Below are 27,039 nucleotides of genomic sequence, written 5' to 3'. Positions count from 1 at the left end.
CATGATAGGCAGTCAGTATCTGGAAAGAACAGTTTTGTATTTTTAGCAAAATGTACTTGTTTAGTCAGTATACCACTTTCTTGGCACGAGCATATATTTTTAAATACAGATTTACAAACTAAAACCAGAGTCTTATCTAGTTCAAGTAAACTTTAAGGCAGTTTTTACAAGGTAGTTAATGCTGCAAATGTAATTCAGAAGTGACTAATTAGATAATGATAGATTTGAGTGCTACAGGTGTTTTGCATGAAAAGGTAGAAAATGAGTCACCTCCTTACCTCTCCATAAGTAAAACAATGAGATAACTTTATTTCACATAGCCCTTGGAGCTCAGTAGCTGATGTGGTAGTTGTTTGCCCTATAGTATGGAAGTTTAGAGTCCAATATAGTGCTTTGGTTATATGCTTAACACTTCAGTTTGGAATCTTCTAGTCCTTTCTGGTAGACCTATCATTATCCCATGTGAATGAGGGACTGCAGTTAAACAGCTTCTCTGCAAGTGAATATTGAATTTTATCAGTGTTTCTACTGGTTTACAAAAGCCTCTCAGGTTTCAGTAAACACAAATGGAATTTTTTTTTAAAAAGCTAACTTTTAATGTCTCATTATCATAATCTGTCTTGAAGTAATTGGAACTTGAAATAGTAAGTATTTGCTTTCTATATCTTATGCTGAATTGATACAAATAATACTGAGTAATACAAATATCAAAGCTATTCCTAAGCTGTGTTTACATCACAGTTACTTTACAACTGTATGTATTCAATGGACTTGTAAATGTTCACCTTGTAGATTAATATAATGTGCTAACTAAATTATAATGCACTGAGTTTTATGAACTCTGTAAATGTATTTTAAATGCTTTCACAAACTGACTATAGTTATTTCTTGAAATTAATTTTGGAAAATAAAAGTAGGTATCATAAGAGTAGACGTCAAGGGTGTGTAAGGATATAAGCAAAAGCGAGTTTGGTGGTTATGATTGTATTAAATAAATAGTATTGAAATACTTGAAGTTCAAGGGAAACAACCTGATTGTCTTTACTTCTAATTTTATTTGATTTAGGACTACAAAACTCCACTATTTCTATTCCTACTCTCAAGCTTAGCTTTAACAAAACATTATACCTTTTCAAAGGTCTGTGCTATTTCTTGTATCTCCTAGCAATGACTTGGAGAATGAGGCTTAACCTTCTCAGTTAAGTTTAACACTTGGGATTTTGGTTTATTTGACACTTAATGAACAAGGAAAACGGTTTTAAAATTTATACAGAAATAACTATTGAAGTCACTTTGTACATTATTGCACAGTTTTAACTGGTTAATTATTTATTTTATAAGGAACTCTGTGGTATGGAATCCAAAACCAAGCAAAGTGTACGGACACAACAAATCAAAAAGCAAGGAACTGACTCTCCACCAATAAGCAATTCTGTTTATTCCCCAGCTCCTCCTCCTAAAAATACAGGAAATGGAGATTCTTTCAGTGGAAATATTAAGTGAGTTCATATTTAACAGCTAAACTGGCTGAGGAGTAATTGTATCCTTCTGTACTTCGTTAACTTAAACTTTACACTTTTAGTACCTTGCATCCTTTTAATTAATTAAGCACATTGAAGTAAGGAGTAAGAAAAGTTTTGATGAGCCATGTCAATTATATGCATTGATGAGAAAGTGATAAACTATTAATTATTGTTGAATCGTCAAACTTAGTGTTAAATGTTACCTTCACAGATTTTTGTCTATTTAACTTTCTGGTATTAAAGACTGCTGGAAGTTCAGTAGTGATTTGGCCTTTGTATGGGAAGCTAATATTTTGAGTAGAATATTTTATTAAAACTGGAATTAATACTTCAGCACGCTTAATTTAAAGAGGAACTACAGTGTCAAAATATAGCACAGTATTTGTTTTTAACACAGTAGTATGAAGGACTGCTAGAATAATGGAATGGATAAAGTGCAGTTGGCTGTCCTAATGCAGGTCTTCAGATGAGCTGACAGTATGTCAATGTGACCTCACAGATGTGACATCACAGAAATAGTGGAACAGTGATTATTGGTAGCAAATTACAAAATTTGTGATCCTAACATCAAAAAAGAGAAGTCTAGTTAGCTATTAAGTATATTAGTATAATCGACTCTCCCACGGTCTATACCTGGTCCATTCACTAAGGTTCAATCTGAATTTATCAGTTAAAAACAAGCCTGATGAGCGTTGCCTTTGTTGTTTGATGAACCAGCATCTACCCTGTGGACCATGAGCCCATCAGTGAACAACAGGTCATTGTTTCCCAGATTGGGCAAGTTCTCCTGTGTGACAACAATTTCCAACCTCGGACCCATACCTTTCCCCCCCAAATCATGTATACCCCATTTCTATCCTATTATCCAAAATCCACAAGCAGTACTGCCTAGAAGGCACCATTTGAATCCTTTTCTTTTTCTTGGAACTTCATACTTGTATCTTGAATTTTTTTTCTCTCTCAATGTCCTCTTTAAGTAACAACAACTTTTGTCCCTCTTAATTTCCTTACCTTGCTGGGCACAGCTTGAGAGCTCTCCATGTCATCCTTGAATGGAGGCTGGCTCACTCTTTCTTCCACCATTCTCCGAGGTGGCTGAACTTGTTCTTTCATTTAAATTTATTTTTTGCTCTACTCTTTTTAACATAGAACGTACTATGTTAGAGGTATTGTTGAGGGAACTTTTGAATGGATCCTAGTTATGCTTTCCACTTTGTGGAATAATTGGAAGTTCCAACCTGCCTTGGGTCTCCTCCCTTACCTGTCTTTCTGGCATACTGAAACTGCACTTATTTCTCTCTTCCTAACCTGGAATTCTTCATGATATCTGCCAGTTACCACCTTTCCTGCACCATTCTATCATCCATATAGTTTCATTATTTAAATTTCAGGCCTATGCTAGATACCAGTATCTATTACATGCCCTCTATTTCTGTTGCATCTGTTCTGCAGATGGCACTTTCTCAATTGTTTGTTATCATCTCTTTTTCCTGAATCAGGGATTCCTCTCTACCATAGTATTTGTTCCATTTTGTTTTGCTCTTCTGCCTTCGCCCTTGTCCTCAATCTCTGAATCCAGGTGGGCTCCCTTGTCCTCGCCTCCCACCCTCAAGCTTCAGAGATGGTCCTCCTTTCCACCTCCAACATTCAAAAGGAACCATTTCCAACAGGCCACTATGGCCCACTTTTTTCTCGCCCATTTTTTTCTCACCCACTTACCAAGGCACCTTCCTATACAATTACAGGAGATTCAACACCTTACCATCTCCCCACCGTGGAGACTTTCAATTACTCTCCAGGTGAAATGTTTGTATGCCACTCCCTGGCCCTATACTCATCTCTGGAGCATCTGGACAGTAAAGACACCTACATAAGACTATGGTTTATTGACTCTCAGTACTATAATTCCAAGCAAGCTCATCTCCAAACCCTACCCCCAAATCTTTTGCTGTATAAGAAGTATTCAGTTGAGATAAAAGTAGTCTTTGAATGTTGATGTGTAAGTGTAACAAATAAAAGGCAATCCCAAGAAATTGCCAAAAAGTAAGTACATTTTTCAAAATGTTTTTTAAATAGGCGAGAAACTCCAACTTTATCAAGTTCGTTAGAATCTCCTGCAGACAGAACTGAGAAGAAAGTTGACTTCCGTGTCAGTTCCCCTTCTGCTTTTTCTAAGTTGTCAATTTCAAGACATAACACACCACCTATTACATGCCATGGTTCCTGGTCTGCAAGGTAACTTTTTAAAATTTTGCCCACCCTTTAAACAAGGCAAATACAATTTCAAAATTTATTTGGAGATAAATATTTGAGATTAATGACTAATAAGAAATAGATTTTAATTTGAGCTTGAAAGTGCCAGTTGACTGAACTCTTACTGTATGAAAAATGTTTTGATGTTTAGTTCTGGTAAATCATTAATGTTGCCTTTTAAGAGTGTGACGATGTTTGACTCTTAATTATTCTAGGAGCCTATCCCCAAGCCTCTCAAACCGCTCCTCTCCTTTAAGCACAAATCAAACTCACTGTTCTGATGCCCAGATGGACCCATTTGCAAATGGAGCAGATGTGCAGGTCAGCAACTTGGATTACAGGATGTCCAGAAAGGAACTAATTCAAATATTGCATGAGATTTTCGTCAGGCATGGCAAGGTAAACTAAATGTTTGGATAAAAAATAATGCTTGAAACTGAATATTGTTTTGTAGCTACAATGGCAAATCCAGAAGTAATAAGGTCAGTGGTAGCTGTGAAACTTTTGCCTTATTTTTAGAACTAGTCTTTTAAATTGGGTTCTTATTTCATGTCTCCCTCCTTTGTTCTGTTTCCAGAAGTTTTTTTCTTGTTGAGTTAGAAATCTGGTAGGAGTGTAAACTTCTGGCTTGGCCATACTAAGCATAATAATGAGAAAACCTATGAATCGTCATACCATTTCACTTTATAGCATGTTGTTAAAACTGTACAAAAAAACTCGTGCATTATTTCTCAATGAATACTTCCCTTCAGTATTCACCAAGGACAGGGGTCTTGATGCGGAGAACAGTGTAGGTGAGGGTAATGTTCTGGAGTATGTAGGTATTAAGAGAGGATGTGATGGAGTTGTTAGAAAATATTAGGACAGATAAGTCCCCAGGGCATGACGGAATATTCCCCAGGCTGCTTCATGAGGCGAGGGAGGAGATTGCTGAACCGTTGGTTAGGATCTTTGAGTCCTCGTTGTCAACGGGGATTGTACTGGAGAATTGGAGGGTGGTGAATGTTGTCCCCTTATTCAAAAAAGGTAGTAGAGATAGTCCAGGGAATTACAGACCAGTGAGCCTTACATCTGTGGTGGGTAAGCTGTTGGAAAGAATTCTGAGAGAGGATCTATAAGCACTTGGAGAAACACGGACTGATTAGGGACAGCCAGCATGGCTTTGTGAAGGGAAGATCTTGCTTCACAAGCCTGGTAGGGTTCTTTGAGGAGGTGACCAGGAAGATTGATGAGGGTAGTGCAGTGGATGTGGTCTACATGGATTTTAGTAAGGCGTTTGACAAGGTTCCGCATGGTAGGCTTCTTCAGAAGGTTGGAGGCCAAGGGATCCAGGGAAGCTTGGCCATGTGGATTCAAAATTGGCTAGTCTGTAGAAAGCAGAGGGTTGTGGTGGAGGGAGTGCATTCAGATTAGAGGGCTGTGACTAGTGGTGTCCCACGGGGATCGGTTCTGGGACCTCTGCTTTTTGTGATTTTTATTAATGACTTAGACGAGGGGGTGGAAGGGTGGGTTAGCAAATTTGCAGATGACACAAAAGGTCGGTGGTGTTGTGGATAGTGTGGAGGGCTGTAGAAGCTTGCAGAGGGATATTGATAGGATGTAGAGCTGGGCTGACCAGTGGCAGATGGAGTTCAATCCAGAGAAGTGTGAGGTGGTACACTTTGGAAGGACAAACTCCAAGTACAAAGTAAATGGCAGGATCCTGGACAGTGTAGAGGAGCAGAGGGATCTGGGGGTTCATATCCACAGATCACTGAAAGTTGCCTCACAGGTGGATAGGGTAGTTAAGAAAGCTTATGGGATGTTAGCATTCATAAGTAAGGGGATCGAATTTAAGAGCCGCGGAGTGACAATGCAGCTTTACAAAACCCTGGTTAGGCCACACTTGGAGTACTGTGCCCAGTTCTGGTTGCCTCATTATAGGAAGGATGTGGAGGCATTGGAGAGGGTGCAGAGGAGATTTACCAGGATGCTGCCTGGATTGGAGAGTATGGATTATGGGGAGAGATTAAAGGAGCTAGGGCTGTTCTCATTGGAGAGAAGGAGGATGAGGGGAGACACGATAGAGTTATACAAGATATTGAGAGGAATAGATAGTCGACAGCCAGCACCTCTTTCCCAGGGCGCCAGTGCTCAAAACAAGAGGACATAGCTTTAAGGTATTGGGTGGGAAGTTCGTGTGATGTCAGAGGGAGGTTTTTCACCCAGAGAGTGGTTGGTGCATGGAATGCATTGCCTGGGGTGGTGGTGGAGGCTGATACATTGGACAAGTTCAAGAGATTGTTAGATAAGCATATGGAGGAATTTAAGTTGGAGGGATATGTGGGAGGAAGGGGTTAGATAGTCATAGGTGTGGTTTGAAGGGCGGCACAACACGGTGGGCCGAAGGGCCTGTATTGTGCCGTATTGTTCTATTTTTCAGGTGTCAGAATTTATTTGTTCCTGTGCTTTATTTTCACAATTTTAAATCTGATTCTATACTGTCAGTGCACTTATTAGAGTGCTCCTGCTCTACAGTAATGATCTATTTTGGGGTGCTTTGGGATCTTGTTTTGGGATCCATAAATTGGCTCAAGTTAGCTCAGTCCTTCTGATTTTTGTTTTTGATATTCTTACAATTCACCTCCCTTAGCAATTTCAGATTAAAACCTTTAAATGTCTCCTGCAGTGTTTCAGTCATAGTTCAACATACATTAGTATATGATTTTTTGATTCATGGATTGTCTTTATATTGTGGCTAATGTGCAGCTTGAATATACATTGAAAGAATAAACATCTGCCTATTCTGCTTTGATGGATTTGCCTTGTACAACATATACCCAGTAAATTTATTGGGTGTACTGATGGTGTAGTGGTTAAATTACTAACTAATGCAGAGGCCCAGCTGTGGGATTTAAATTCAGTTAATAATGTGTAGTTTAAACAAAAATGAGTAATTAATATTGATTACCACAAGTTGATCTAGTTCACTTGCATCCTTCAGAGGAGGAAATCCACCATTCTTACCTGGTCCTCTATCTGTGACTGTAGACCTACCAATGTAGTTGACTCTTAAGTACCCTCTGAAGAGGCCTACCAAGCCACTTGGTTGTATCATTAAATAACAACATTAAAGACTAAGATGTGCATTTGCAATCAACTCTAACCAGAAATGCCAGGTAATCTCTGAGCTTTCTGAGATCCTCACCAATGGTCTTCGGCCAACTTGATTCATACCGTGATCAGAAAAAGGTCAAAACCAATTGAGCTGATCACTGTCCAATCAATTTACTCTCAATTATCAATAAAGTGATGGAAGGTGTCATCAATTGTACTATCAAGTGGCAGTTATTTGCCACTGACATGCCCTTGGGTTTTGCCAGGGCCCCTTGGCTCCAATCGTCATCACAGCCTTGGTCCAAATAAAGAGCTGAATTCAAGGGTCAGGTGCTAGTGACTACCCTTGACATATTTGACCAAGGTGACATTGAGGATCTCTGGCTAAAATTTAACTTGATGTGCTTCAAGGGGGAAAAGCTGCAATGGTTGAAATTGTATATCACACCCAGGATGAAGATTGTGAAAGCTGGCGGTCAATTATCCCAGCTCCAGGATATCACTGCAAGAGTTCCTCAGGGCATTGTCCCAGGCCCAACCACTTTCAGCTGCTTCATCAGTGACATTCCTACCATCATGAGGTCAGGAGTGGAGATGTTTGCTGATTACAGAATGTTTAATTTTGTTTATAATTCATCAAATGAAGCAATATGTGCCTGAATACAGCAAAACATAGACAACATTCCAAAGTATTAAATAATAAGTGACAAGTAGCATTTGTGCCACAGAAGTGCCAGGCAATGACCATCACCAGTGATAGAGTATATGACCACCTAACTTTGACATTGAATGGCACTACCATCACTGCGTACCCCATCATTAACAACCTGGGACCCACCATTGACCAGAAACTCAACTAGACCAGTCAGGTAAAAACTATGGCTATCTGAGCAAGTCAAAGTGATGCCCAAAGCTGCAAGGCACAAGTTGGGAGTGTATTTTTTTAAACTCCAACAATGATCAATTACCTTGACATTATTCAGCACAGCACCACCTGCTGTATTAACACCCCATCCTCCTCCAGTGCACAGTGGCTATAGTTTATACCACTTAAACTGTATTAACTTGCCAATCCACCAATACCATCCCAAACCCCCTCTATCAAGAAGGACAAGGGCTTTAGGCATGTGGGAACACAGCGCCCTGCAGGACATCCTCCAATTGGCACATCATCTTGAATTGGAAATGTATCCTTGTTCGTTCATCGCTGAACCAAAATCCAGGAGCAACCTGCCCAGTAGCATTGTGGGTGTACCTTCACCTGAAGGACTATAGCAGTTCAAGCTGGCTACAAACCACCTGGAAGCAATTGGAGATGGGTAATGAATGCCAGCCTGAAAAAGTAATTTAAAAAATTTCAATATCCAAATGGAACAGTGGAACGAAGTATTGCATAAAACCTTTGATGCAGTGGTGAGAGGAAACGAGAATGTGATCAACATGAATCATTGTTATACCTGGTGAATTTAGCTACAAAGGCAGATGGAGATATTCCTAACAGTTTCTACAATTTTAATTTGTGAATAATCTGGAACTATTGTTTTAATTTTAATGAACTATCAAAACAACTTGAGTGATTTCTATAAGCTGAAAATTTTCTCATCTTGACTCTTGAATATCTAGGTGAAGAATGTGGAACTAAGTCCTCATACCGATTATCAACTGAAGGCAACGGTGCAGATGGAGAGCCTCCAGGAAGCGATTTCAGCTGTCAATAGTTTACACAGATACCGAATAGGATGCAAGAGAATTCAAGTATCATTAGCCACTGGAAATGTCAATAAATCTTTGGCTTTACTTAGGTAAAATTGTTTTTGCCTCTACTGTTCAAAATTGCTTGATTTTGAAAATGGCTATTAATTCTGTTAGCTTTTTTTAACTTGGAAATTGGACCTCTTCATGTGCTGAAGTATATTGTCCATGTAGTAGGCTTAATGAGTAATGCTGATGGGTTGGGGTGGATTTGGAGAGTTAGCTGATTGCCTGGTAAAGATGTATTTGTACATCTATTTTTTTATTCCCATGGTGTCATATGTGCATTGAAGCAATTGTGATCCACACCTACTCCTCTGAATTATTTTCTATTTCAAATCCAAACTCTATAGTTAGCTCTGAAGATTTACTTCTTGATTTTTGAACCAGTTGCATAGTTTTATTTTAAATCTCTGCTAACTATAAAGGTCCTTCATAAAATTAACAGTTGCAACCAGTTTTTTTTGGGGTGATCAGTTATAAGCAAGAAACCTTAATGGTCTGACAAAAGGTGCATTCCTTATTCTCACTGCATAAATGGTGTAGTGTTTGATCAAAGGGGGAAAACAGACTCAATGTGACCACACTAGCATGTTTTCTTTCCAACTAGCTTTGAGAACTATTTTCTTTTCATTGCAGCCCTGAAGTAAACTAACAAAGGCAAATGTCATAATTTATTTTGACTGAAAAGCTCTCTATTTTCCAATTATGGGTTAACAAATAACTAAGAAAATTTATGAAGACAGTGTAGTACATGTGGTTTACATGGACTTTAGTGAGGCTTTTGGCAAGGTACCGCATGAGATGCTTGTCCAGAAGGTTGGGCTAAGAGATCTGAGGCATTTTGGCAAATTGGATCCAAAATTAGTTTGGTGATAGAAGGCAGAGCGTAGTGGTGGATGGGTGTTTTTCTGACTGAACACAGGGATTGGTACTGGGACCTTTGTTTGTAATATGTATAAATAACTAGGATGAAAATGGAAAGGCTCTGATTAGTAAGCTTGCAGATGTCAAAATTTGGTGGAATCATAGACAATGAAGAAGATTGTGAAAGTATGCTGTGGGACATAGATCAGCTGGAAAGTTAGGTGGAGTGGTGGCAGATGAAATTTAGTGTGAGGTGATGACTTTAGGTCGTCAAAATCTGGTAGGATATATAGAGTAAATGGCAAATCCATAGCTCCCTAAAATTGGAGGGACAGGTTAGTGAAGAGAGCATTTGATAAGGTTGCCTTCATAAGCTGAGGCATTGAGTATAAAAGTCAGAACTTCATATTACAGCTGTACAAAACATTGGTTAGATCACATTTGGAATACAGTGTACAGTTCTGGTTGCCGCACTACAGGATGGATGTTGTAGCAGTAGAGAAGTTGCAGAAGAGATTCACCAGGATACTGCCTGGAATTGAGAGCTGTAGTTTTAAGGAGAGATTGGATAGGCTGTGTTTATTCCTACTGGAACGTGGAAGGCTGATGGGGTGACCTTGGGTTTATAAAATTGAGGATGTGTATAGGATAGAATCTTCCCCCCAGGTCAGGGGATACTAGAACTAGAGGTTATAGGTTTGAGGTGAGAGGGGATATATTTAAAGGAAATACGAGGAATATGTTTTTCCACACGGCGTGGCGGTTATCTGGAATAAGATGCCAGACGAGATACGGACAGGTACAATTACAAAGTTTAAAAGGCATTTGGATAAGTAAAGCAGAGAGGAATGTGGGTATAATACAGGTAAATGGGATTAGCGTAGATGGGCATCGTGGTCAGCATGGATAAGGTGGGTCTAAAAGACCTGTTTCTGTGATCTACAATAGAATAATTCTAATAGATGTTGAAGGTTTTTGTGACACATGCTTTGTGAAACACCTAATGGAGTGGTAGCTAAAGTTCCAGTAAATTGTACTCTAAACAAATTATTTAAGACTGAACTTTGATGTTTGAAATAAGGTATCAAATGCAAGAATTGGCACTTCACATGGGTCTTGGATTGCTCAGTCTATCTGTCTTTGTTCAAGAAGAAACTGCAAAACAGTTTGTTTTAATAAACTATAGTATTTAAAAATGTCTTGCTCTATTTTGTTTTCTTTTATCATAGTTCCGAGGCCATATTGATCCTGCAGGACGCTCCAGCATGTTGTTTGCCATTGCTAAAATTCACGGAACTCTATGAGAAAAGGTACAGGTTGTTGATCTGTGGGTTATAAATGTGCTACCTTTCTGTTTAATTTAATTTTTAATCTTATTTACAGCGTGGTAACAGGCCCTTCCGGCCTAACGAGTCCGCGCCACCCATGTTAACCTACCCGTACGTCTTTGGAATGTGGGAGGACACCCACGCAGACAAGGGGAGAACGTACAAACTCCTTACAGACAGCGACGGGAATCGAACCCCGTTCTAACCTGTCCACCTGTGCCTCCAATTTTAGGGAGCTATGGATTTGCCATTTACTCCATATATCCCATATTCTTATGGAGACACAAGAGGCTGCAGATGCTGGAATGTGGAGCAACAGCCAATGTGTTGGGGAAACTCAGCGGGTTGTGTAGCATCTGTGAGAGGAAAGGAATTGTCAGTGTTTTGGATCCTGAAGCAGGGTTTCGACCTGAAATGTGACAATTTCTTTCCTCCCACAAATGCTGTAAGACTTGCTGAGTTCCTCCAGGACACTATTTGTTGCTCCTGTACTCTTGCGTCCCTCTGAATTCAGGTGTATAAAAGAATTGAGTTTCTTAGGGAGATGCAAATTAAATCTTAAATTAATTATTAAGATATTGTAACTATTTGTTAGCAATTGTAAAGGTAAATGAATTTTCCAGATGCTATTATACACACATTTTCCTTAAACCCCTCTAATTATATCGTATATGGATTTTCTTTTAGCAAAATGAATAGTCTCCTCTTTTTGTCACAGATATTTTCAATTATATCCTTTTGCTCAGTTCAGCAGTATTTGTACTCTCAAGTACTAGCACACTTGTAATTGTTTTTTTATTATTTGTAGCATATAAGCTGATTGCAGTATTCAGAAAATGCCATTATTTTCTTTTGTTGGTAACTAACTTTTTTAAATCTCTCTCCAGATTTGGACACAAATTGATTGTGTCTGACTTGTACAAATTAACTGACACAGTAGGTATTCGTGACCAAGTAAATGGACGAATGGTTTGTCTCCTGCCCAGCAGCCAGGCAAGACAGAGTCCGTTGTCTTCTGTGTTGTCATATGATGGTTCATCAGCCAATTGTAGCCCGGTTATATTTGAAGAACTAGAATACCATGAACCAATCTGCAAACAGCATTGTTCGGATAGAGGTTACAGGTAGGAATCCTGCTTTTAGTTCATGCATCAATAGATGTTCTATATTACTGGTAAACAGTAAAGAATGAGGATCAAGATGGTTTTTGCTGTCCCTTTAAAAATGACTTAAATGAACCTTTCATTGTCTATGATAATAAATTTTGCTCACATAACTGCTCTTCCTAAAGTAAATGTGTTGATATTCTGTACTGTAGAATATCTTGATAATCTTGCTCGTCTTACTAGTTTTGAATCAAAGGCAAGTTGATATTTTAGAAAAAATGTATTAGGCCAGCTTCAAGAATCATAAATAAGTTGCATATATATGATTCTGGAACCTGGCAAGAGATTCAGCAGTAACTCTAATTTAGTCAATTTCAATGGTTAGGTTTCCAGTATGGTTGTATGTGTAAATGCATGATCTCTGAAATATTTGTTAGCATTCTAAAAGAGATCTGTAGATTACCTCTGACAGTGTGTGGATAGGTTTGTATGAACATAATCAATACAAAGGATTAAAAAAAAGGACTTTGTCAATTATCATTTACCTTCAAATATCTCAAAATATTTCTTCAAAAAAAAAACCCAGAAATCCTTCATAAAAACTGTGAGGATGAATGTCAATCAGTGTAGAATACTCAATGTTTGGCTTTCATTTTGTTTTGCAGCGAGAATGAATTTGATCCAGATTCTTACAAAATACCATTCATAATAATGTCCCTAAAAACATTTGCGCCACAGGTTCATAGTCTTTTACATACACATGAGGGAACTGTACCACTTCTCAGGTGAGTTCTGAACTTTGGAATATTACTGTTCTTTTGGGTGTCTGGGATATTGGTGTGATGAAGAAAATATTTTCTATAAGTTTCATATCTGCCATGTGTTTGTGCATAAACTGTTCAGAATTTCTGCATTCTAACATTCCTAAACTGTTAAAGGTTAATACAATAACAATACATAACTTTGTTGGCTTTGTACCACAATTTCAAAGTTCTCTAACTTTGTATTTATACGTTGTTACTATCAGTTTGATCCTTCACTCAGCTGCAGACATTCACTGAAAAGGCTATTTGTTGGCTGGAAAACTTCTGTTATACGAGGAACTTAGCGTGCCAGTTTGGAGCCATTCCATCAGGTTGACTACTCAAAGTTCAGGCACCTTCTGCAAATGTGTTCACTTTATAAATGAGTTCTGAATAGTCAAGTGTCTTGCACAATTGTTGCATGATAAATTATAATAATCAAGAAGCATCCTAAGAGGAGGCTAAGAATTGAAGGCTAGAGGAAAGGAGAACACTGTACTGGAAAGATTAGCAGAGAGGTGCTCTAAGGTTTTAGGGAATTTTATTCTACCTGTAGCTAATAGCTATTTGTCCAGATTCAATTAATTGCTGATAATACTGGCCATATCCGGATGCCCTAAATAACCATAGCCAACAGTTATCATTAAGTTGTCTTTATTTAATGCTGTATACCACTTGCAATAACTAGCAGTACTCCTGTTTCATTTTGAAATTATAACAAGATATTATCTCCCGATGGGGCCCAGACACTTTTTGGACTCTGGTATTGACACTCTGCATGAATTGTCAATTCTGAACTAAGAGCATCATAACTGATCTGTATTTGGACTTCATAGATCAAAATGGCCCTGGATAAGCCAACTTGAATCAAACTAAAAGTGCATAAGGGCAGTGGATTTGGTCTCATTGGCCACTTCCTTCCACATGTTGTCCCAAAACACAATGCTCCTGGACTATATTTCAATGAAAGAAAATTTTCATAGAGTAATGACTACAGAGACTTTTTATCCTTCACTGTCTATGCTGAGGCTATTGCTCTTTATGTAACTCTGTTCCACTTCGTGTTTATATATTTAATATTTATACATTTAACCCATTCTCTGATCTCTAACCACTTATCCATTTTCGATGGTCCAAGCCCTAATTCGAAGAAATCTCCTTCTCATTTGCCCCTTGATTCTTGCAGTGAAATTTGTTAGTTAATTCCCAGGTTTCAACCCTTTCTCTGAACCAACCTTTTCCCACCCTTGCCCTTCACCCCGTTACCTTCCTTATCCTATATTTACTGGTTCTTCCTATCACTTCCATTTGTCATATTGTTGCTGCTCCCCTATACCCTGCAGAAAATGCTGGTCCCCATTGCCTTTCACTATTACTCTCATCTCAACTGGTTCCAGCTATCTGATGTTGGGTGGAGGTGAAAACATCAAGACGGGCTTGGACCATCGAAAATGGATAAGTGGTTAGAGATCAGAGAATGGGTTAAATGTATAAATATTAAATATATAAACATGAAGTGGAACAGAGTTACATAAAGAGCAATAGCCTCAGCATAGACAGTGAAGGATAAAAAGTCTCTGTCGTCATTATTCTATGAAAATTTTCTTTCATCGAAATATAGTCCAGGAGCATTGTGTTTTGGGACAACACGTGGAAGGAAGTGGCCAGTGAGACCAAATCCACTGCCCTTATGCACTTTTAGTTTGATTCAAGTTGATTTCATGGGATATGGGGTCAGAATGTTGGATTTAGAGCAACAAGATCTTGACTGCTAGTTCAAATGTAGAGTACTGAGCAGTGTAAGGGCTTTGCAGAACTTGTCGGTATTGAAATATTACAATGCATATTAAAGTGGGCTAAGACAGCCCTAATGAAGGGTCTTGGCCCAAAACGTCGACTGTTCACTTCCCTCCATAGATGCTGCCTGATCTACTGAGTTCCTCCAGCACTTTGTGTGCATTGCTTAAAATGGGCTAAAGCAGTCTAGATTCTTTGGTCAGGAGTCCTTGAAACTTAAGTCACATGTAGGTTCTACTTAAAATTTGAATAATTCAAGAGCAGCATTATGAAGTAATTGTTAAAGTAACTATAATGAAAATGCTGGAACTGCACTTCATCTGAAAGGTGCAAAGACACTTTTTGTATCTGGGAGAAATATTTGGGTGCAGAGTACATCCCATTTTAAACTTGTTTGAAGTCTAAGTAGTGACAAAATGAGATTACAGGCAATCCTAAGAGTTTTTTCTATATTTCACCTATAGTTTGACTGTCTGTGAAATTCCAAACATGTTGAGAATTCCACTTAAACATTTTTTTAAAATGTCTGCCGTTCTTGGCTTCAACTCTAATTCCTCTCGGTAATGTACTTTTGAGATTTAGTGCTTGAAACTAGATTTTTTTGATATATTGAGTAGGAGTTCTGCGAATGACCAGTAGACCATTTCAATCAAAATAGGATATGTGCTGAATTAAGTAAATTGTGTGGAGAGTGAATAATTCATCTAATACCACTAGAGTGTAAAAATAATTAAGCACTGTTACTCAGCACAGCTGTATCATTCTGATCTATTGGTCTGCACATTTTTCAATGTAGGAAATTGCTCCATTAACCTGAAGGAAATGGAAGCTTGCAGAATTTTTCCCATTGTCTACATTATTCTTTCTCCCAGGAATGATGAGACCAATTATAGCATTAGTATTGCAACCCTAGTTGAAACCAGCTAACTGCACCATTGTGGATTGAATATTAAATTCCTGTTTATTAGCTCATAAAATCATAGAATGGTTACAGTACAGAAGGCTGCCATTTGCCCCATCATGTCTGTGCTGGTTCTACCCCTCCCCTGCAGTGCACTCCAGATTGGAACCATGCACTTTTTTTTTAAAAAAAAAACAAGAAGCATGTGTCTTTCCCTCATCACTCTTAATTCTCTTCCCCCTTTTTGGCTGTGACCTCTAGTCTTGACTCCCTCCACCAAGTAGAAGAGCCTTCCACTATCAACTCTGTCCAGAAGCCTCATTATTTTATAAAACTTTCATCAAATCTCAGCTCGGCCAACTTCTCTCCTGTGACCATGAGGCATAGGAGCAGAATTAGGCCATTCAGCCCATCAAGTCTGCTCTGCCATTCGATCATGGCTGATTTCATTATTCCCTCTCAACCCCATTCTCCTGCCTTTTCCCTGTAACCTTTGATGCCCTTACTATCAAGAACCTATCATCCTCTGCTTTAAATATACCCAATATCCACAGCTGTCTGTGGCAATGAATTCCACAGATTCACTACCCTCTGGCTAAAGAAATTCCTCATCTGTTCTAAAAAGATGTCCTATTTTGAGGCAGTGCCCTCTGGTCCTAGACTCTCCCACTATTGGAAACGTCCACTCTATCCCAGCCTTTCAATATTCGGTAGGTTTCAAGGAGATCCCCCCTCATCCTTCTAAACTCCAGCAAGTACAGGTCCAGAGCCATCAAATGCTCTGCATACATTAACCCTTTCATTCTTATAAACCACCTCTGGACCCCCTCCAATGCCAGCACATCCTTCCTTAGATATGGGGCCCAAAACTGCTCATAATAGTCCAAATGTGGTCTCACCAATGCCTTATAAAGTCTCAGCACTACATTCTTGCTTTATATTCGAGTTCTCTTGATACAACATTGCCTTCCTTACTACCAATACAACCTGCAAGTTAACCTTTAGGGAATCCTGCACTAGGACTCCCAAGTTCCTTTGCACCTCCAATTTCTGAATTCGCTCCACATTTAGAAAATAGTCTATGCCTTTATTCCTTCTACTAAAGTGCATGGCCGTACACTTCACTGTGCTGCATTCCACTTTGCTCATTCTCCCAACCTGTCCAAGCCCTTCTGCAGACTCCTTGCTTCCTTCACACTATCTCCCCCTCCACCTATCTTTATCATTCGCAAACTTGGCCACAAAGTCATCAATTCCGTCATCCAGATCATTAACATACATGAAAAGTAGCGAACCCAACACCAACCCCTGTGGAACACCTCTAGTCACCGGCAGCCAACCAGAAGAGGCCTCCTTTATCTCTGCCAGTCAGCCAACCTTCCATCCATGCTAGTACCTTTCCTGCAATACAATGGGCTCCTATCTTGTTTAGCAGTCTCATGTGCGCCACCTTGTCAAAGGCTTCTGAAAATCCAACCAAACAGCGCCCACCAACTCTCCTTTGTCTGTTCTGCCTGTTACTTCCTCAAAGAATTGCAACTGATTTGTCAGGCAAGAGTTCCCTTAAGGAAACCATGCTGACTTCAGCCTGAGTCAGCAAATCATGATGCAAGTAACTGTGAATGCAGGTCCACTTCATCCATTGTGTATGTTCACTCTCTTTGATCAACAATCCAGCTTGCTCCATTTGGCCTCTTATTTAGTTTTGTTTAACTATATCTTTTACTTTTCCTATTTAAAGAAAAATGCATTGATACTTGCATTAATTGTTCCCAATTTTCAAGCATTTTATGCTTCATTGGACCTTCAGGCAAGGATTTATCCTCATTTGTCACTTGATAAGATAGCTTTGTAGTTTTTAACTGCCAATTACTTCCTAAATCAGTTGCAATCTGTGTTTTGGAGCTGGACTTAAAAGTAGTTAAAATTGACTGTGAATGTCATGCAATCTATTCAGCCAGACCCTCAGTTGTTATGCCTTCTGCTTAACAATTTGCATTCGTCCATGAGATGTAATCAAAGCCAAATATCTGAAGTTCTCATTGGTTCCCAGACTAAGTCTCAAGCACTATTTTCAAAGTTCATGTTTCAAAACTGCTTTTGTGTAAGGGAGAGGGCTTTGTATATTGTGTGAAGTTTTGTCATGATTATATCCTTCCATTGCCTTTTTATTCCCATTGTGATTTTTCTCAAGTAGAAATTCTGAACCTTTTTTTTTGTAGTTTTTTAGATTGTTATGCATCTGAGTTCACAGTTCTGAAGATAGTGGAAGAGGGCGAAGGTGGTGTTCCTTTGGAACACCTCATAACCTGTGTCCCTGGTGTTAACGTTGTCACAGCACAGAATGGTATTAAAGTTGTAAAATGGGTTCATAACAATCCACCGCCACCTAATGCTGGTAAGCTGATGTATTATCTATTTAAAGCAAACTAACAGAAGGTCTGGATTAATTTATGACCTACAAAGTATAGATGCAATTACAATGGTTTTTCTATTTTTTTAACGTTGTAATTTTTATCTTGTAAGTACTTCCACTTGAAATGTGGGCTTCCACCATGAAGCAGGGTCACAGTTTGGGAGGAGGTAATCAGATTGTTGGGTGAGGTTGGAAGTCTGAAATACACAATTAATGGAACTTGCCTTTTGTGGAGTCCCATTTCAGTACAATGCTACTAAAATGCCTTTGTCTGAGGAATACCCAATGATGATTACTCCTGGAGTGGCATGGACTAATTTCTCTGGCAATGCTCGAAGAAATGTTGCTTGGGAAATTGGATCATTTGACACTAGACTATTATGAAAATTACATCAGAGCACAAGTACAACTTGTGCAGGGGACTGTCCGGTCAAACTTCTAGAGTGACACCAAACAGCTCAGACGGGCTAGCTTGCACTGATTTTTGTTTTGTGCGGCTGGTGGCTCTATAGAGAACTGCTGACTAACTCTAGTGCATGCATCAACAAGTTCTGGATTTGCACAGCTGCTTACTGCAGTGTAAAAGTATCAAACACGATACATTTCTGTAACATACCAAGGTGAGGGGCTAGGTAGAATTTATACTCAGCCCCGCAGTTTTATGCCAGCCCTTGAAGTGGCTTATCTTTATTGAGATGGCATACAAAGCCAAGTTTTTTTTCCTTATGTTAATGTTTTTTAAAAGTATTTAACTAAAAAATTTAGTTTGCATATTCTGTCCATTTAAATTTATCTTTAATTATTTAAATGGCTATTTCAAAATGCCCCCAGTCATCAGAAAGATGGTGGAAAAGACCTTCTGGCACAAGAATTGTCAGAAAGACTCAGTAGTCCAGGGGTACATCCTCAGACCAAAGGACCATATTGTATTGCCTTCAGGGCACTGGGAGCTGTGCTGCTGCAAAAGGTTCATGTGGCCATAGGAATAGAGCACAAGTCGTGACCCACGTCAAGCACAACTGGCTCTTTGTGTTTTACTCTGGAAAAAGTCCATTTTCAATGGAATAATGCAATGCAGTCAGATTTTTAATCAAAATAAAAAGATTGGGTATATTACTGCACAGAGAGTAAATGGACAAACACATTCATTAGTCATTCTCAATCATAAACATCCGTTGTATCCTTGTATTGCCATTATAAATTCTCTGTACAACATGTATAACCAAAACTGGCTTAGGAAACTGGCATTGCTGTTATACCCTTCTGCTACTTGTCTATGGTAAGATTTCTCAATAAATGTCAATTTATAATTGACTAGGATTTTAAAGCACAGAACTGGACCATTCATACCAACTGGTCCACATGAGCCTCTGCCATTCTACTTATTTTTGTTAACACTTTCATGAAACGTTGGGAGGTTCGGTTATGTTAAAGACAATGTAAATGGGGTTGGGAGTGCATCAAGAAAATTGGACAAATTGATATTTTTATATGCAGGCAAATGGAAATTTAAAGTGCTGCTATTTAATAATGAAAATTGAGCTGTTGCTGGTAAAATCTGAGATTTTTACTTATTATTTGGAGCAATATATAAATACTATGAAATGTGGCTTGATTAAGTGCCTTTTCATGCTCACTGGCCTGCAGAATTAAATAATTGTTCACCCTTTTTATTTCTGCAGATCCTTGTTTGCTGCGCTGTAAGAGTCCTGTGGGAAATCCTCAGCTCATTCAATTTAGTAGAGAAATAATCGATCTAATGAAGAACCAGGCTCACTGCCTCCTATCTCAACACAAATTTATACCAACCTATCATCATCATTTTGGGAAACAGTGCAGAGTTTCAGACTATGGCTATTCCAAGCTAATGGAGCTATTAGAAGCTGTGCCTCATGTTTTGCAGGTGAGTTTTATGGAAAGAAAATCATTTATACTCATGACCTGAAGTACTGTTTTTCTTTCAGTAAATACAGTTTTGGAAATATTAACTGGATTAATAGCTGAATGCATTGATTTTTTAATGAACAATCAAAATTATGAATTTCTATCTGATTCAATACAACAGCAACTACATAGCAAGAACAACTTCTAGGATGTGCAGGCAAAAGTTGTAGTTTGTAATTTTGGTTTTCAATCTTGGGTTAGAGGGAAAACAAAAGTACTCCAAACCCAATAGATTTGGTTTGAAAGTACTAATTGGTTGTATACCTATTAAGATGATGGCAAATTTGGGTTAAGTTTCTATCAACTCTTTTAAATTGCCATTCCTTTTCATCATAACCCAACTTGTAACAATCTTGGGCTAGGTGTGATGTTGAATATGCTTGTTGCCCATCACTGCCTACCCTGAGGAGATAATATTGGCCTAGTTAATAGAACTGTTGCCATCCTTACCACACTGTTGTTCTTGTGCATTGACAAATTCTTTTATTTTCACTGTCTTTAAAATTCATTATTTTTATTTTGTTACCTCGTACTACTGGCTTGATATCATTGGTAACCTTTCCTGTTCTCCCAAGTCTTACTATTTTTTTCCTGAATTTTATACCCATTTGATCTGGCATGATACTGCTCATTTGATACTTTGTTCTTTTCCTGGCAGTATTACCTATTTAATTTTCTGTCCCATTCTTCCATCATGTGGCTGCCTACCTCTGGCCTTCGACCATTTTTTTTTGAGCTTGACCCATTAGAACATGAGCTGATTAGGGGAAAGCCTAGAATTTATTACTGTCTCTTCAAATACAAATTTATTACTGAATCAATTCCATTCCAAATCAATTAGGGAATGTATAAGAAAATTCATCATGAAACGGAAACAAATCCTTGCCTGATGAGGAAGGCATGGACACCAGCCAGGACCTATATGCTAGAAATTGTAACTTAAAAAGCTGCATAAGACATCATACAAAGGGCAAGAGTGAAATAATTTGGATGAATAACAACTAAAAAACTGTCATAGAATACTATCTAGGATGTACAAAAGATGAAGACCACAAAAGATTTTAGATAGGTGTGATCTTGGATGATAAATCTCCAAGAAAATGGTAGATATCTAAATAGCAAGAAGGATATAAATGAAGGACTTTTTTAAAAAAAGAAAGCATTAGGACAAAATATCTTCTACAGAACAGTGGAATTAAGAACTTGATACAAGCAAGCAGCGAAGGATTTACTAACTCTGAATTCTATTATTGAAAACTGAGAAGCTCAACCTTACCTTAATTATCATGGGTACATTTTGCAATTATGATGTATTACCTAATGATTACAAAACCTTTTCAAAACAGTAATGTGGAAGCTCTTCCAAGTTGCACACCATCTCGCAATACCATTTAACTGACCATTTCTTCTGACTGTGTATTTTAGATCCTGGGCTTGGGCACCAAACGCCTACTTGTATTAACTCACCGAGCACAAGTAAAACGCTTTACCCAAGATATACTTAAACTTCTTAAATCTCAGGCCAGCAAACAGGTGCTCATAAGAGAATTTGGACAAGCGTATCACTGGTAAGTATCATAAAATTCCATAATTAATTTTGGTTACTTGAGCACAATTATTTTTGTGGTTTGTTTTTAGGTGAGGAATGGAATTATTCTACTTTGACATATAGTGGCCCCTGTCTCCTCCTGATCGGATAATCCAAAACACAACGTTGAATCATTTCTTCCCAATGCCACCCTCTGACAAGTGTGTGCCCAAGTCAGGGCAGTTAGTTTTGGTGGGTCTTTGCATGTTTTCAGCTGGATTGAAACTAGAAAAGTTAAATTTTTCTGCTGCAAAATACATTATTGAAGATTTAAGACTCTCACTTTGGGTTGCCATTTTAATTTAGATTCTAATACAAACTCTTAATACCTGAAGCAACTCCTCAGAAACTGAAGTGGTCTTCTACATAGGCATAGACAATATAAAGATGACAAATGGCATTTCCAGGCAATGACAGTAGATGTAATCACCTTGCCATCATCAAATCCCTTGCTGTTGAAATCCTGGGGATCACCATTGATGAGAAACTAAACCAGACTGGACATGTATTCTCTGATCCAAGGGTAGGTCAGCAGATGCCTCCCCGCTTTCTAGTTTGAGTAACTGGGAATGCCAATAAATCCAAAAATATGAAAGTCTCATAAGCAAGGAGGACATGATGTGCATACATAAGCTTTGTGCCTAAAGTTTTTCCACCATCTACAAGATTCAGGTTAGGAGTGATAGAATACTCTGCTTGCTTGGATGAGTGCAGTAGTACATGAAGCTCGATACCATTTGGGCCAAAGCAGCCCACTTGATTGCACCCCATCCAGCTCCTTAAACTTTCATTACCTCCACTGCCATAACAACATAGCTACAGTGTGTACTATTCACCAACTATACTACAGCAACCAGCCTAGGCTAGTTCTACAGCAGCTCCCAAACCTGCATCTTCCACCAAGATGGATAATGGCAGCAGATGCACTGGAGCTGCACGTGCAGCTCCCCTCCAAGGCGCATGGTGCCCTTCGATGCCGCTGGGTCTAAATCTTGGAATTCACCCCCACTAGCATGAGCAATTAATCCTTGCCTTACCACCTTGTTGTTGATAGAGGAAGAAACCAGCAGACCTTTTGAGAATCCCATACCTAAATTGATCATATAGTAGAATGACAGGAAATAAAGGACTCCTCCTCCATGAAAAGTCTTGGATGGAAATAATGCTAAGTTACAGAACATATTCCAAGTAACAGTGGTGTTCTTCTCCTCAATGGATCACAAAAATCAATTAATATTTCTGCTTTGTTTGGTTCTCTTAGGTGTTTTTCAAAAGATTGGGATGTCACAGATTATGGTGTGTGTGAACTGGCTGACCTGCTTTCAGAAATACCAGATACCACAATCTGTATTTCAAAACAAGATGAAGATACAGTGATTTCTATCCCAAAGAGAGGTATTTTTTTTCTTGTTTGAATTTGATCTTGTTTCAGGAAGTGTAATATTTGGCGTAACTTTATGGTATTTCTGATTAAGAAAATGAATTTCTCTTTCCAAATATTAGCAGTCTTGTTACTAATGCAAAGTGTACAAATACATAGTGGTTAGTCCCCAGGGCATCTTGATTTCCTCCTCCTGAGATGTATTTCTTAAAGGATAGGCAAGCCTTGAAGGTGGATTTAAACCTGTTGTGAATGTTAGATGACTGGATTTGGCATTTCGTTGAAGTGTAAATTTAGGTCAGTGATACAGGATCTCGGAATGTGTGCAACATGGTGTATTGCCACAATTGAATGTGCCCTTGTACAAGGGCAGTGCCTGCAGTCCTCTTTGGGCAGAGATCGTGCCCTTGAGCAAGGAGGTGGAATATTGATGACTAGCCCACTACATATTGCTATCATTTTTCTCTGTAGTTTGTACCTTGCCAAAGAAAGTGAAAGTGATCTATTTATAGACCTTTGCATACAGTGAAAGGAAGTAGAAAAATTATGATTTTGAGCTATTAAGTAAATTAGTTTTTGATATGAAGTTAAAGCTAACTCAATATATCGTCTTTGCAATCACCAGACTTTTTTTTCCCCCACCACCACCCCTAGCATAGATTTTTGTTTAGTTATGTAAAAAATTTTAAGGTTGTGGAGAAAGTGGAGCTAGATCCAGACACAAAGCTTATGTATGCACATCCTGTCCTCCTTGCTTATTACTTTAACTTATTACTTTCATATTTTTGGATTTATTAGCATTCCTAGTTACTAGGACAGATTGGCCAGTGTGCATCAGTTCTCATTTCCCAAAGATCACTTATGAGCATTTTTAAGACCACCCAACACTTTAAGGAGTTTCTAGTGTTCTCAAATTGCTGATTCATTGAACCTCATTTCATAATTTCCTTGGATTGGATTTTGTAGTTTCAGTCGTTCGTCAGTGCCATAACCATCGCACAATTGTATTCATGCATTTAAAATCAAAGTCACCATACATGGATATTTTCAAATGAAACCCTGTGTGTAAAGTTACCAGCAGCTGCACACAAAGGCCAGCAGATGGTGGTATGTAGTGAGGTTATAAACTTTGTGTGATTGCACACACATTAATATAAAAGTTTGCTTATTTGGGATTGTTCCAAATTGTTTATATTGCCATCATTTCACTCAACCCTTTTATAACTTTGGAAGCTTCAAACTCTGTTCACTGTGCTACATTTTAATTTAGAGCGTACTCCAGAGGAAATAGAGAGGACAAAACAATTTGCAAAAGAAGTAGTGGATCTATTGCGACATCAGTCTCACTACCGCATGCCCTTTAGTAAATTTATACCTACATACCATCACCATTTTGGACGCCAGTGCAAACTTGCGTACTATGGCTTTAACAAGCTCATGGAACTGTTTGAATCGATACCTGAAGTGTTGCAGGTAAGTGCAAGGATGTGAGAATTAAATAAGAGACTTTACTAAGCCTAAGAAATTGAGCAGTGTCTGGAAATTTAAAGCTATGTTCTCTCACTGCTGTTAAACTAAAAATGAGTGTATACCTTTTGGTTATTCTGGACTATTTATGCATACTTAGTTGTGTAAAATCAATCTACAAACTTGGTATTGTTAGTTTATATTGAACAGTATTCCTGAAATATGTAAAATTTGAGCTGAGACTAAATTTATTGCTTTGGCCCAATATTTTTAAACTTGTTGGTACTGTGGACAAGCCAGGAAAATTGGTTAGTTAGCTCCACAGTTGAAGAGTTGAGTATTTAAAACTTGAATGCTCCAGTTTGACTCTGTCCAGCTCTTTCTTTTGAATTTTCCATGAATTTGACCCTCTAACAAGTTACACACTTACTGATATATTTCCATCATTTTTGTTCAATGGTAGACACAAGTGACAACATGTAATTAATCTTCATTAGCCCTATAGCAAAATCCATACATTGGAAGGTGCTTTCAAATAGTTGTTCACAGTTAGCCAAGTTAATACTAGTCATATTTTCGGCAAATCCAAGTGCAGCGATCTTTCGCTATTCATCCACTTCAGCTCTGTGAATTTATTATTGATCTTGTGGCAAGCTACTTATTTTCAATATATACAAAATATTGATTTTTTTGTTCCACTTGATTATTTTGAGCATTTAGGTACCTAACATTATCCATTTGGATATTACACTACATTTATACATTGTTCAGTGTTAAAGAAGTTATGATGCATTTGACCATATTGTCCCCAGGTCCTGGAGTGCGGAGAAGAAAAAATTCTTGTTTTAACAGAAAATGAGCAAATAAAGGCACTGACAGCCCAACTTGTTAAATTACTGCGGTCACAGAAGGACCATTGTATGATACTATCTGATTTCCTTTCTGAGTATAACAATACTTATGGATATTCTCTGCGCCTTCAAGACTATGATGTCAGTACTGTTGCAGAACTTATGCAGAAATTCTGCCATGTTGCAAAGGTACTTTTATATGATTACTTTGTTACAAATTCTCCATTGGATTTTTTATTTTATTTTTAAAATTGTATACTTTCTCTTGAAAGGTTATTAACACGCCTGTGGGTAAGCAGCTCCAACTGATAAATAGAAAGTCTCTTCGCACCCTAACTGCTCAACTTTTAGTGCTGTTGATGTCTCTGGATGGCACTTCACAATTGAGAATTGATGATCTTAAAAAACGTTTTGATTCCACTTATGGAAGTCCTCTTGTCCCATCTGAATATGGTTTTGTGTCTTTGGCAGAACTGTTGAAGAGTTTGCCGTACTTGGTTGAGGTATGAATTGTGAAATTATCCAGTTTTGTTTCTTATAATGTAAGAAAGTTAGCTTGGTGTTTGTGCAGTCTTCTGAACAAAGTGGAAGTTGTTGTAAGTGCACTGTGATGCTGTCTTCAAGAAACTCACTTCATTTCACTGATGTAACACCATTATACGATGCACAGTCATTAACGCCTTGCATGAAAACTGTTTCAAGCTGCTCAAGAAATTGATATACTCTAATTGCTTGAAGAAGCCCCTTGCTTGCAGTGCTGTACTTTGGGGGTTGTTCAAAGATCCCATTTGCTTCTCAGTTTTTAAATAACATATAGTTTCCTATGATTTGAGCTACTCTATTGTAATGTGTGACTTTATAACGCTTTTTGTATGGATTGATTTCAGTTCATATTACAGTAAAACTCTGATAATTTGGCACACTCTGCCGAATTAGCAACTTTTCCCAACTATTAGAAGTTATTCATATTAATACTACAACATTTTTTATTCGCTTTTTTTTAAGAGGTTGCGCAGTATTATAATTTCCCAGTGAACCTGGTAAATTTAAAAGGAGTTCGGAGCTGGGGCCCTGGCAAGTTGCAAGGCAACACACCAGATATTAGTTGGTGAGCCAAGTACCAAACCTTCAGGATTTCCAAATGGCCAGATTGAAGATTATCAGAGTTTTATGTGCAGAAAATCTTCAGTTGATAGGAAAATTCAGACAAGGCTGGAGTTTCAAGGGCATAAAAAGTTAATTTTCAATGTTTGTGGTATTGTTAAATGTTTTTGGTATTGTTTCTATTACTTTCTGGTAGTTTGGCTTTTAGCTGGCTGTTGCAATAACTTGCACCAATACTTAGGTGGGGAAAAGAAAACATGGCTAATTAAATTTTTGGTGGGGGTCAATGTATTACAGGTATTCACTGATGACACGGGAGAAGAATGTGTGCAACTCACCAAAGTGTACCAGTTTGCTAAGAATGTGAGAGCCTTGTTACACACCTACCACTATCAGCAAGTTTTTCTGACTGAATTTCCTTCCACTTACCACAAGTACACTGGTGAAGTGCTACAGCCTAAAATATATGGGTATGCAAGCATAGAGGATCTTCTTGTTGCTATTCCACAGGTAAAGTGTTAAGTTTGTAACTTTTGTAATTAGTGGCTCAGGCTGAGTTATGCCTTTTCATCTGAAGTTTCAGTTGAGTATTCCCAGCGCTTTGATTTTTAGATCATAATGTTGAACAGATTACTGTTGCAAATTCTGCCATTTTTGTATTTGAAGTATAGGTGAAATCGACAGAACTTTAACACAAGTTTGATCAATGCGTTGGGTTTACATAAGACCACTAAGTATCAGCAATTTCTTTTAAAGTAAAGATTTTCAAACTTATTGCAACTTTTCCACTTTAAACAGGTCATCTGGATAAAAGGACATGGACAAAAAAGAATAGTGGTTTTAAAAAACGATATGAAAGGTA

The 27,039-nt window shown here is 38.2% G+C and overlaps 1 protein-coding gene across 5 annotated transcripts in view; it reads left to right on the top strand.

Annotated features, from left to right (window-relative positions):
• LOC127573044 (meiosis regulator and mRNA stability factor 1) overlaps positions 1-27,039 on the top strand; it is a 56,261-nt gene that overhangs the window by 24,538 nt on the left and 4,684 nt on the right. For all 5 annotated transcript variants that reach the window (XM_052020822.1, XM_052020826.1, XM_052020824.1 and 2 more), the window contains exons 9-24: positions 1,342-1,499; positions 3,600-3,758; positions 3,992-4,175; positions 8,496-8,674; positions 10,721-10,801; positions 11,707-11,943; positions 12,591-12,710; positions 17,649-17,824; positions 19,525-19,745; positions 21,212-21,354; positions 22,636-22,769; positions 24,026-24,228; positions 25,035-25,262; positions 25,346-25,576; positions 26,475-26,687; positions 26,976-27,036. In XM_052020822.1, coding sequence (XP_051876782.1) covers positions 1,342-1,499; positions 3,600-3,758; positions 3,992-4,175; positions 8,496-8,674; positions 10,721-10,801; positions 11,707-11,943; positions 12,591-12,710; positions 17,649-17,824; positions 19,525-19,745; positions 21,212-21,354; positions 22,636-22,769; positions 24,026-24,228; positions 25,035-25,262; positions 25,346-25,576; positions 26,475-26,687; positions 26,976-27,036 — 2,728 coding nt within the window. The remainder of the gene's footprint in view (positions 1-1,341; positions 1,500-3,599; positions 3,759-3,991; positions 4,176-8,495; positions 8,675-10,720; positions 10,802-11,706; positions 11,944-12,590; positions 12,711-17,648; positions 17,825-19,524; positions 19,746-21,211; positions 21,355-22,635; positions 22,770-24,025; positions 24,229-25,034; positions 25,263-25,345; positions 25,577-26,474; positions 26,688-26,975; positions 27,037-27,039) is intronic.

Source organism: Pristis pectinata, chromosome 8 (assembly GCF_009764475.1).
Source record: "Pristis pectinata isolate sPriPec2 chromosome 8, sPriPec2.1.pri, whole genome shotgun sequence".
Taxonomy (NCBI): Eukaryota; Metazoa; Chordata; class Chondrichthyes; order Rhinopristiformes; family Pristidae; genus Pristis; species Pristis pectinata.
This window is presented reverse-complemented; position numbering and strand designations above follow the sequence as displayed.